Source organism: Seriola lalandi, unplaced genomic scaffold (genome assembly GCF_002814215.2).
Source record: "Seriola lalandi dorsalis isolate HSWRI2012SDOR001 ecotype SW California unplaced genomic scaffold, Sedor1 jcf7180002054544, whole genome shotgun sequence".
NCBI classification, from domain to species: Eukaryota; Metazoa; Chordata; class Actinopteri; order Carangiformes; family Carangidae; genus Seriola; species Seriola lalandi.
The window spans coordinates 1,691,279-1,702,506 of NW_019525097.1; the positions used below are offsets into that span (position 1 = coordinate 1,691,279).

General features: G+C 38.3%; 2 protein-coding genes, 1 long non-coding RNA gene and 1 other non-coding gene across 6 annotated transcripts; 2 read left to right on the plus strand and 2 right to left on the minus strand.

The window, feature by feature from the left end:
- Positions 1-1,313: 1,313 nt before the first annotated feature.
- On the minus strand, positions 1,314-8,106 carry mep1a.1 (meprin A, alpha (PABA peptide hydrolase), tandem duplicate 1). The gene is made up of 15 exons (XM_023414896.2): positions 8,089-8,106; positions 6,148-6,208; positions 6,030-6,054; positions 5,899-5,943; positions 5,702-5,742; positions 5,546-5,621; positions 5,126-5,243; positions 4,236-4,411; positions 3,902-4,123; positions 3,652-3,798; positions 3,330-3,545; positions 2,418-2,882; positions 1,847-2,020; positions 1,646-1,730; positions 1,314-1,547 (listed from the first exon to the last, which is right to left on the minus strand). The coding sequence occupies exons 2-14, from the start codon at positions 6,205-6,207 to the stop codon at positions 1,681-1,683; spliced, it is 1,815 nt and encodes a 604-aa protein (XP_023270664.1). The 5' UTR covers position 6,208; positions 8,089-8,106; the 3' UTR covers positions 1,314-1,547; positions 1,646-1,680.
- On the plus strand, positions 7,263-10,456 carry LOC147818637 (uncharacterized). The gene is made up of 3 exons (XR_015437789.1): positions 7,263-7,542; positions 9,315-9,486; positions 10,208-10,456. It is a non-coding gene; the product is annotated as an uncharacterized LOC147818637 (long non-coding RNA).
- trnas-gcu (transfer RNA serine (anticodon GCU)) lies at positions 8,109-8,190 on the plus strand. Its single transcript has one exon. It is a non-coding gene; the product is annotated as a tRNA-Ser (tRNA).
- Positions 8,538-10,143, minus strand: LOC111661410 (protein FAM177A1). Of its 3 annotated transcripts, none has more exons than XM_023414963.2 (5): positions 9,721-10,141; positions 9,304-9,411; positions 9,161-9,215; positions 8,962-9,056; positions 8,538-8,758 (listed from the first exon to the last, which is right to left on the minus strand). In XM_023414963.2, exons 1-5 carry the CDS (start codon positions 9,733-9,735, stop codon positions 8,555-8,557), a joined length of 477 nt encoding a protein of 158 aa, XP_023270731.1. In that variant the 5' UTR covers positions 9,736-10,141; the 3' UTR covers positions 8,538-8,554. The 3 variants fall into 3 exon arrangements, with proteins under 3 accessions (XP_023270731.1, XP_023270730.1, XP_023270729.1); XM_023414962.2 differs by having other exon boundaries at positions 9,304-9,462; positions 9,721-10,135; XM_023414961.2 differs by having other exon boundaries at positions 9,304-10,143.
- Positions 10,457-11,228: the final 772 nt, after the last annotated feature.

The following is an 11,228-nucleotide window of genomic DNA, read 5'->3' on the forward strand; positions in this document are numbered from 1 at the left end:
CTGATTTAGTTGATATTAAAGGATCACTTTAGCAATTTATTATTGCACATGCATAAAGTTCAGGGACTTACAAGAGGCCGAGGTGTCCTGACTTTTAGCTCCTAGTGTTGTTCTAAGTCTCTAAGTCCTTTATCCTGCACCTGGTGGCTTGATTTTATTATACTTTTGTTATAATGCCCACGAGCCTTGGGTTTGTAAAGCATGCTTTCTGTCAGAAATCTGTCTCCGAGCTCAAGCCAAGATAAAACTGACGACATCCTCAGAGTTTTGTTTTTCTCAGACTTGACAAGGCTCCTCCAGACATTATACAACTGTTAACATCGGATGAGCGGCAGTTCTCAGTATAACTTTCGTTTGATTAGGTAATGTCATTGAGATTAAGAGTCTTTTGCAAGAGATACCCGAGAACAGCAGGAAAAAAGAAAAACAAACACAACACAGCACAGACATAAGAGACGCACATCAAGCATCAGAGGCAGTCACATCATTTATATGTTGAATAAACTGAACTTTTGTGGGAATTTGTAAAATATCTGGGGGGAAAAACATGATTTGCCAATTTTTTGTCTGTAATCGTAGGTCGTGGTTTTTTGGGCCTTGGCTCATGCAAATAGTGACGTTCAGTGATGTGAACATTGTCAACTTCTCCAGCAGCAAACAGGAAACATACAAAGTCCTATCAGTAATTTTAGGGGCAGATCATGTTCCTAACTTTATATGATAATAATAATAATAATCATAATAATGTTGATGATATAGAATTTCAAAGAGCAAGAAAGTCCAGAAAAAAACAGCCTTGCAAATAGTGAAAACTCTGTGACTTATGACACATTGTCTTAAGATGTGAGAGGGTGTCAGACTAATATCTGTTGGTCATAATATAGTGATGGAACAAAAAAGAGAGCATGCCTAGACTAGACTACCACACTTTACAAAACTTCTAATCAACAATAAAAATAACTCAGTTTACTGTAATTCAAAAGACCTGCACTTATAAATAATAATAAAGGGTTTCCTTGTGACAAGTGCTGCTGCGGAGGATGTTCTCTCCTCCTGGGGACAAATATTAGTAACAGCACTCCAGAATACTCTTGTTAACTCAACTCAACTTAAACCCTTTGCACATGGACATTTATTGTATTATATCTATGTTTTTCATTGTTTTGTTTTTTTTGACAAATGAAAAACAAATATAAATAAATACAAGGTTGGCAATTTAAAATTTAAAGTGTAAATTCCTTGAATTTCAGGGACTGAAATGGTCACTGGGTATTTTCATAAATGCACCACAAACCAAAGGAAACACCACAGGCTTGTTCTTAGTTTGCTTTTTATTAAGACAACAGTTTAATGAGAAAGAAATGTGTTGTTTAAAATGATGATACACTTCCAACAGCTTGTTTTGCATATATTTGAACTTTTACATACAAATTATATACCACATACAACTTTAACATTTTATACATCATGTGTGTAATTCTGACATTGTGTTGCAGCAGTAATCTTCCATCTTCACTTCATCTTCAAAACTTTTTCTTCTCATGCAGCTGCATATGTTGAAAAAATAAAAAAATCACATTAGCTTGAGTAAATACAGGTGTGATGAAACTCACAGGTGAAATTGAAATAGTGTCTAGTGTCTTACCTCCACTTGTTCATGATATAAATGCCTGCATGACCTTACTCCTTTGGCTTAATGGGAACTTCTGTTTTGACCAGTGACGTTATGTCTGTGGACGAAGATACTTGTCATGTCTGCTTCCTCACACGTTTCACAACATCACACATGGGGAACAGTATTATATCAAGAAATGCCACATGCAAATGTTAAACACAGATCACGAACCCTCAAAGTCGATAAAGATGATGAGGTCATCGTTCTTGAGGTAATTACGCCGCCGGAGGTCAAAGTGCTTGACGAAGTTGCTCCAGCCCCACGATTGACCTCTGTAGCAATCACAGGAAGGGTCATACGTCCCCACCTTGGAGGGATTGTCCCAAAACAGCTTTCCATCTGACACTAGAAGACACAAAAAGCCAGTGAAGATTGTCAGTCACCCAGATCATGGTATTTCTAAAAGCTATATAAAGGCAAATTAACTTGTTTGAGGTTCTTGAGGACGTTTTCACCTCTCATCCAAAAGGCTTCTTCAGTTCTAACTGATGATAAGTGATGAGGAGTCACAGACTTTTACAGACATCCAACCTCTTGTGGGATTGTTAACACCTTGACAGTGGTTTTGGCGCTTGTTGATTTTGTTTTCTTCACAGGATCAGTTGAGATTAAAATTGATGTGCATTTAATGTGCAGATTTTCAAATTAACACTATTCTTCTGCCTGTTTTTATGTGTGATGTCATGATAACACCCTGCTTTTGTCTAAATCCCTCTGGGGATAACAGATAAGGAGAACTTACTCGTCCTCATATCAGTAGTGAGGCTGCGAGCTGTGGACATCCTCAGCTTAATGTCGGGGTCTTGGTCCATCACCACCAAGGTGGCCTGTCTGTTTATCGCTGGCCACTGCATCACCACGTCATTCTCCCCGCTGTACAGGTGGAAGAACAGCCCAGTGTAGTTCCCGGTGTAATCAGTGTAACTCGACAGAGGCATGACGCGGACACCGTAACCGTAGCCTTCGGGGCTGTAGAAGCGAGGGCTGTCGATTACTGTGTTTCTATCAGCCGTTTCCATGATCTGCGTGAAGTTCTGGATTCTCCACACGGCGTTGGGGCAGCGTGTCTCAGTCAGGCTGATGTCGTCGATGTAGATGCCACCGGCGGACGCGGAGGGGTCGCCGCGCACAGCTTGGAAAGCATAGCGGAACTTCTCCCCCATGTTCATCGGGACGTGGGCGATCTTCCAGGTGTGGTCAGCATCAGCTGGATAACAGGGACAGGGACACGGTGACAAATCTTAGTATGTGGCAATATTCATATATGAAGTAATAGGACAGTGAGGGAGTGAGGTTTTGTTTAAGATTATTCAGTACATGTTGTTAAGGAATAGTTTGACATTTTGGAAAGTACTCATATTCACTTTCTTGCCAAGAGTTAAGTGTACTTTAAGGCTCAAGCTAGAAAGTGATTAGCTTAGCTTAGCATAAAGACTGGAAGCAGAGGGTAAAGCTAGCCTGTATGTCCAGGAAATCACTGGAGCTGGCAAGTATTGTTGCAATAGGTGACAAACTCAGAAAAACTTGTCATGCTACAGCCAGTAGGTGATTAGCTTAGCTTAGCATAACGACTTTGCCTTGAGTCAAAAGTGATGGCATTTGCTGTAAATTCCTAAGAAGCTGCAGGAAACCTGCAACAAACATAAATAAATACCATAAAAGGTCTGTATTTTCTTCATTTTACGAATGGTGCCTGTGCCATCATCTATCTTGGACCAGATCACCAGCCTGTCCTTGGTGCTGCCAGTCATCTTGTAGAAGAACTGCAGACACTGAAGCTTCCTCTTGGGGTAGAGGGTTCGGGATTCCAGCAGAGCAGACTCCTGAGGCTTCCCGGTCATTGTGTTAAAGTGCATGAAGTAACCAGCATCTGGATGAATCAGACAAAATAAAACAAGCTGTTACAGCACGCAGATTCATTTTTTCTCATTTTCTCGATTTCTCATTTTCACGAGAATAAAGAGTATATTTCCGACCTCTGCATTTTCCCAGGAGTGTGTGATCCTCTGCACCAACACTGCTCTTTTTATGAACCCAGTCAGCATCATCAGAGGTGGCCTGGATCATCCCGCAGATACTGGCGTACTCAAAGGCACACTGATCCAGCAGGGTGAGAGGGCCAGCTGCGGTGGAGGAGGATGAGGATTTGTCAGGAATCATACTTTCTAATGACTAAACTAAGATAAACACAGAGGAAATTCACTGTCATATATGAAATATACATACAGCAGTTGTACATGCGGTTGAGCCTGAAGGTGTCCATCTTGCTGAAGTCGAGGTACTGGCCAATGATGTTGTAGAACTCTGGGATTTTGGTGGTGATGGTGGGAATGGATTCGTTCTTATTGAAGGAGAAGGGCCTGTAATGCATGACGGACTCGTAGTCATAGGCCGTATTTTGATCAGTTATGTAGTCGTCATTGTATTTGTTGAAGTTGTGTTCAAGTCCTGCAGGAAATACCATGTTGTTTTAATTATTCCTATCACACAAAATGGTTTTTATAGAACATGAATGACAAAAGAAAGGAAATTAAAGATTATCCTAGGATCCTAGATGTACCTGGTGAAACCTGATCCAGCCAGATGTCGACATAGTCATCCCTGTCTGTGCGGGACTGTTCGTGGTAAAATCCCAGAGCATGGAGTAGCTCATGCTCAATCACCGCCTTGTGGTCACAGCCTGACCCCAAAGACAGAATCTGACCATTCTGCTGGTCACCAACGCTGGAGAAACACCTACGACAAACCAAATAAAATGGAAAACAAATTGAATTTTTAAAGGAACACTCCAGTGATTCAGTATTGCACTTCCACAAAGTTTGGGACTCATGAAAGACAAATTTAAAACGCAAAAGTAGTCAAAATTGAAGAAGCAGAGGCCATGTTTTCTCGATTTTTAGTCCTGAGTATTGGTTCAACTCCTAAAAGACCTGGATCTTACATTTCCCATAATGCAACAAGTCAGTTGTTTTCAGTCAAAAAAATTTTAAAGTCTGCAAACCAAAGCTGAGAAAACCCTGATGACCCTGAATGACACCTGATGACATCACCAGGGGTTGTTTCCTCAGACTTAATTAAACTTCTCAGGAGCCAAGTGTTCGCTGAATACTTCTTCTTTTGAAACTGACCTTAATGTGTAAAATTGTTTGCGCCATGAGGGGCACATTTGTGTCAGAAAACAAAGATAACCAGAGGCCAGATTTAATCCTAATTTAAGGCATGTTTTAGAGCTGTGTTGTTGATTACACTGAGACCTTTAAAGTAACAATATGCCACTTTTGAGAGAAGAAATGCCACATCCTTCCTCTTACAAATAAAATGTTGATTTTCAGTTCTAGTTTTAGCAAAGTTTTGCACACTGGGAAGAATTTAAATCAATGGCACTGGAGATGTGGAGTCAAACAGAAAAACTAGAAGAAAGAAGAAAGAATAACAAAGCTGGAGCCATACCCCCCTCTCTTTTCAAATTTGATGTAGGTCTTCTCTCCTTCATAAGGCTTGAAGTCGATACAGGACTTAAGCCGATACATTTCAAAAGCCTGGTGGACGCAGCCCTTGGCATTCAGATCTGAGGAGTGAGAGAAAAAAAACAGGAAAGTGTGAATGTGTTCTGCGGCAAAATATCACATTCCTTCTTTCAAAATAAAAGCATTTTTGCTTAAATTCCAAGAGTGTGGGAGACACTGAATCCCACAGGGGTAATCAATATTAAGAATTACAACAGTGTAAATTGCTTAAGATGAGTACATCAGTTAGAAGTTGAAAATGCAGCCTTAACATCACTGTATTGTAACTCTGGGTCACACGTACAACAGTGAGACTTTGCAATTCTCAAAATAAATAAATATTAATACAACTAAAAACACTCACCTAAGTCATCACCCAGAATGTAAGGGATTGGAAATTTCCATCTGTATCTTTTGTCAATCAGGGCATTCTTTCCTTCCTGTTGCGGAAACAAAGGTGTTTAAAAAGTACTTTACTTGTGATCTTAAACCTAATTGTGGCTGTAAAAATTTAACTCACTGGAACCAAAATGTCCCCTTCAAACAGGTTGGCATCTGAACCTACAGCACAGGCACAGACACACTTTATTTAAATGTCATCATCAGTAATAAATACCCATTTTTTCTCAAACTTATACATATTATTTTAAACACAGCATCGCTGTATTGACTTGTGGGTTATGGCCCAGGGATCAACAGTAAGACGTTGTCACTCACCCAGGTTTAAGATGGGGTTCTCATCCTCACCATTCTCATACACCTCTGTAAAACAAACACAGACATAGTTCAGAGTCTTTTCACATCTAAGAACTTTTATTTCTTCTATTAAAGGCAATTATTTGACATACCGTGTACCACAGAGGAAGCTGGTAACTGCATAAAACAAAATCAGTGAAAGTTATCACACAGTTAATGGAAGAATAATGCTTACTATAGTTCATTAATTAAAATTAAATAAATACTTACAGTGTATGAAGTGGCCAGAGCCACTAGTCCAAACAATAACAGCACCCTCTTCATCATCATGCTGAATGTCACAAAGCAAACGTCGCTGTTTTGGTTTAAATATGCATATTGACCAGATATGAACTTTGGCTGTGAAGTTTATGCCAGCCATAAAGAGTGACTGAAGGACTTTGACTGAGGATTGTTACTGATTGGTGGGTGGTTTGTGCATGTGTATCAGCACTTTTCTTTTTTTTTTCACCTGTGTCTGTTATCTGGATTATTATCCAATTTTATTATAACATCTGACATCTTTTTAATTATCATTATTTTATTAACTCACATAATACAAAATAGAAAAAACAAAAGTTACATAATAATAATAATTTTAAACTAATTCTAAACCACGGTACTCCCAGCCAAAAGTACTGCTGAACTTCAGCTGCACTCCTTTGTTACAACACAAATAGACAAAAACAAATTAAAACCATAACAGCCATCGCAAAAGCAATACAAATACTGAAGTAAAAGAAAGCAAAAAATAAAAATGGTGGTCTCTGCCCTCCCAGAACCAGTACTTTCGTATGAAAGTACTGGTGGTGTGAAATCTGTAATAAATTTGCTATATTTCTACAGAAGTATCTTTCACTTATTCAAACACTAACATATAATGAAAATACAACAAAGGAACAAAATAGTATTTCAAACAGTTCCACATTGCATGAAAGCATGCAAACTAATCAGTCAGAATTACATCGTTGCAGTACTTTTAATACTTATTGTATTCATTGGTCAGAAATTTAAAAATAAATATCAAATATATTCTAGCCAAAAGTAAATACAAAACGTATGTGTCTAGGTGTGGTGATTTTTACAAATATTTCTTACATTGCTATATAAAGTTTATTATTTCATTATTAATAATAACATTTTGACATTATGTAAACACTAAACAACACAATGGACTGCTATTTGGCTGTATGGCATTCACAAGAAGTCCCCATCCAATTTGTATCACTTATTAAGTGATATTTGATAGATTTACGATGCTTGGTAATTTTGGGTAGCAACATGTTCCAGTCGGGAACCGAACCAGCGACCTTTGGATCCGGAGCTTCCTATGCCACACTCTAGTTAAGTGTCTTGTTTGGTGATATTTCTCAAAGTAATGGAGCGTAAACTGTGTCCAATAACTTGTTATGGGCAGCAGAGACACTAATGACTATCAGTTCACTTAATTTCTCTCAATTTTTCCTCTTTTCCTTCATTTTTCTCCTTCCCCCTTCCTCAGTTGTTCCCCAGCTTACAGACAGCAGTGTCCCAGTAAACCTCCTTTATTCACCAGTAGCTTCAGCCTGTTTTTTTGTTTTTTTTACACTGGCCACGCACACACACGGATGCACAGAATACAAACAGGTAAGGCAGACGTCATACATAGGCGACAAGCTGTGTTGTTTTGGCTTTTTTCTGAGTATTTTTTTTACTGCACAAACGTAATACGTTATTCAGTGCTCTTAAAAATAAGTGTAAACTGAGTTTTGTAAAGGGTTCTACAATTAAAATACTGAAAACAGAAACTCTGAACATGTTAAATAGTTGATATTTATGATATTGCGATGATTCAAAGACACAGTTAAAAGATTAAGATTAAGATAACGCCAACGTCTGAAAACCAACGCTAACGTCACCGTGCATATGTGTTGTGTTTAGTTATCGTGTATAGAAGAAAGGGTAATGGAGGGGACACAAATGTTAACCACTACTTTCCAAATGTTAGCCGTAGCTAGCGTTAGCTTGGCTTGTTAGCACAGTAACACGGTCTACTAGCAAAGTACATTCCTCCCATAGCATAAGCTAGGTAACATAAGATTAGCATTTTGAAAAGTGGCTAAGTGTAGCCGTTTGAAACGACAGTAAACATCACGTCAACGGCTACACTTATGTAATACATATAGGTTGTACTTTAAAAGCTGTAGTACGTAGACGAGGTGGCCGAGTGGTTAAGGCGATGGACTGCTAATCCATTGTGCTCTGCACGCGTGGGTTCGAATCCCATCCTCGTCGATAATGTGTATTTTTATTTATATCGCCAAAGATAAAGCTGGGCAAAACGCGGTGTTGTCTGGGGATGTACATATTTTATTTAAGACCTAATTGTATAAAACTCAGCCGTTTCTCTGATTAGTTTGACAATCCAGATGTTTATGATTTCATGATAGAGTACTCCATTTTGTCTTGGGGAATTACATAATCAAAATTGGACCATCAGCCACACACGGAAATCTTCGGTTTGTCAAGTGTGATGTTTTTTTCTTCACATACTTCTGTTGTAACATTACCACACTATACAAAGAAAGCAGCATGCATTATTTCTGTTTCACAGTGGACTTGCACATCAAATCACAACTCTCTTTCTTTTCTTCAAGTTTTATTTCAAACAATCCTCATCTGCTTGGTAGCTTCTGTTGCGGTATCCTTCTTTTCTGTTCATATGTTTCTCATCCAGCGGTTCAGCAGGGTGTCTTGCACCTCCTGTAGCTCCATAATGACTCTCATCATCATGTCCAGGAGAGAGCTGGATTATCTCTGCCTGTCCTTCCATGAGGCCATCTGTGGTTTGACTGCTTGTTTTCTGAGCGAGACAGAGGAAATACATGGAGTGAAACACAAGGAACTAACCACTTATTTGCCAAAAAGTGACTTGTTAACAGCAATCTCATCCCCTTTTAGCCCTGGCAGATCACACTTTTATTTAACAGCAAGCCTCTACAATAACACAGAATAGAAAACCTCTTAACAGAGTACTTTTTTTGTTGCTGTCAATTTTTACATTACCTTGTGATCATGCTGATATTGATCTATGGCGTACTGGTATTTGGCTGCATTCAGTCCAAGTGCACCAGCTAGTCTCTCTCCAAGGAAATCACAAGCTAATTTTGAAAAAAAAATGACATGGAAACTCAATGAAATTCTTACATAGCTAGAATTAGTTATTAATTATGGTTTGAATGTATTTAACTGTAACATTACATACTCAGCAGTGAAATCCTCCCAACTAGTATGGCCACATTCTTGAATGAAAACCTAGTCTAAGAAAGAAGGAACAGATTAAACAGACGTGACATGTCTGATGCTTCACATCTTAACATGAATCTTCTCCCTTAAAATGTTTCTCACCCTCTCTGTAGGTTCTCTGAAGGGAGGTCTGTTTGATGCAGGCTCCTCTTCCTCCTCACTGTCTTCCTCCTCCAGAGTTTCGCCGCTGGAGAAGTGAATTATCTTCTTCTGTTTGGATGGTAGAGGACCGGAAAAGTCTGTCTCCTGAGTGTCTATTACCTGACGGATTGGACCGGTTTTTACGTAAACTTTTATTATGATTTTCTTTAATATGTTACCTGACACGTTAACTTTATTGCTCATTAACTATGTCCAGCATGTTGCGTTTTTATATACTGACTATATTAGACTATTAGATTTACCAGTGACTGGTCACAAACACCTGTTGAAAGTCAATGTACACCTTTGCTGGAGTGTTACTGCACACAGCCTAAGCTAACATCTCTGTTTGTCTTCCCTCATTATTATAGCACTTACTTCCTGGTTGTTCATTCTGCAGGTATTTTAAGTCTTTCTTTGGCGTTCCAACGCAGCACTGTAGGTTCTCTCTTTCATGTCACAGTTGTACTTTATGCCCATCCACGCTCTGCTGTGTGGAGAAAAACAACTACAGGAAGCAGGATTAGTCGTGAAACTTGAAACTGCAAATACAGCAGTGCAAACGTTATCACAGGCAAGTGGTTAGAGCGCTGTCACTGTGATGCAACCAAGGGCGTATGTTTGGTCTCAACATTGGTAGGAACACAGTCGCGACAGGCGACAGTTTTAACCAATGCACCACCATGCTGCACCATGAAAAATCATAGGGCATAAAAAGTCTTAAAGTCTCATAGTACAATAAGGCATAAAAAAGTCATTACGTAGTAAGGCAAAAAACTCATGGTATAGAAAGTCTGACAGATCCCTGACCTATCATTGTAATTTCTATTTAAGTTATTGTTCTGTTTTCCCATTTGTGCCGCAGGTGTCTGGAGGGAGGAGCTACACCCAGATCACCTAGTTCGAAGCACTAGCCTAGTGTTTCTGCCCTGTAAGAGGTCGCCTCTTCATGCTGTCTTTGGGCTCTCTCTTCGCTCGTCTGCATATTCTGTGTTTGTGTTCATGCAGTCAACACCTCATACTTAATATGTCCTATTCATGCACACATGCACCCACATTACTGATCATACTGACATAATTTTGTTGTTAATAAATGCATTGTTTTTTGTCAAAACTTCGTTCCCTTGCTTTTTTTCATTGCCTCATAGCTGGGTCGTGATGGCAAGTCATAAAAATGTTATAATATACTAAGACATAAAAAACTCAAAGAATGATAAGGCACAAACCGTCATAGTTATGGTAAGGCAGAAAAAGTCATGCAAACATCACAGTATAGTAACGTCGTAGTATAGTGATACTGTATAAAAACGTAAAAAAAACATTGCAGTATAGTAAGGTCTCAAATGTCATAGTTTAGTATGGCATAAAAACATCAAAAAACGTCATAGTATAGTAAGGCAAAAAAAATAATAATAACAGTATAGTAAGGCCTAAAATGTGAAAAAAAACTACATAGTATAGTATGGCAAAAAAAAGTGAAAAAACTACATAGTATACTATGGCAAAAAGTGGAAAAACGACATTGTATAATAAAGCGTAAAAACATAAAAAAATGTCATAGTATAGTAAGGTTTAAAGACGTAATGTATAGTAAGGCCTAAAAAAGTGAAAAATCAACATGGTATACTGTGGCAAAAAAAAGTGAAAAAAAAACGATATAGTATAAGAAAGTATAAAAACATCAAAAAAACATTATAGTATAGTAAGGTATTAAGACATCATAGTATAGTTAGGCCTAAAAATAAAAAAAAAACAACAAAGTATAGTATGGCAAAAAAGGGAAAAAACTACGTAGTATAGTATGGCAAAAAAAAAGTGAAAAAACGACATGGTATAATAAAGCATAAAAACATCAAAAAATTTCATAGTATAGTAAAATTTAAAGA

Excerpts from the sequence above, each read along its gene's own strand:
- LOC111661410 (XM_023414961.2), bottom strand. The coding sequence starts at position 9,546 with ATGAGCAATAAAGTTAACGTGTCAGGTAACATATTAAAGAAAATCATA. Across the intron at positions 9,216-9,303 it reads TCAGAGAACCTACAGAGAGG|ACTAGGTTTTCATTCAAGAA; the intron begins GTGAGAAACATT and ends CTTCTTTCTTAG. Across the intron at positions 9,057-9,160 it reads TGGGAGGATTTCACTGCTGA|CTTGTGATTTCCTTGGAGAG; the intron begins GTATGTAATGTT and ends TTTCAAAATTAG.
- mep1a.1 (XM_023414896.2), bottom strand. The coding sequence starts at position 6,207 with ATGATGATGAAGAGGGTGCTGTTATTGTTTGGACTAGTGGCTCTGGCC. Across the intron at positions 4,124-4,235 it reads GCTGGATCAGGTTTCACCAG|GACTTGAACACAACTTCAAC; the intron begins GTACATCTAGGA and ends TATTTCCTGCAG. Across the intron at positions 2,883-3,329 it reads GAAAATACAGACCTTTTATG|CTGATGCTGACCACACCTGG; the intron begins GTATTTATTTAT and ends CCTGTTATCCAG.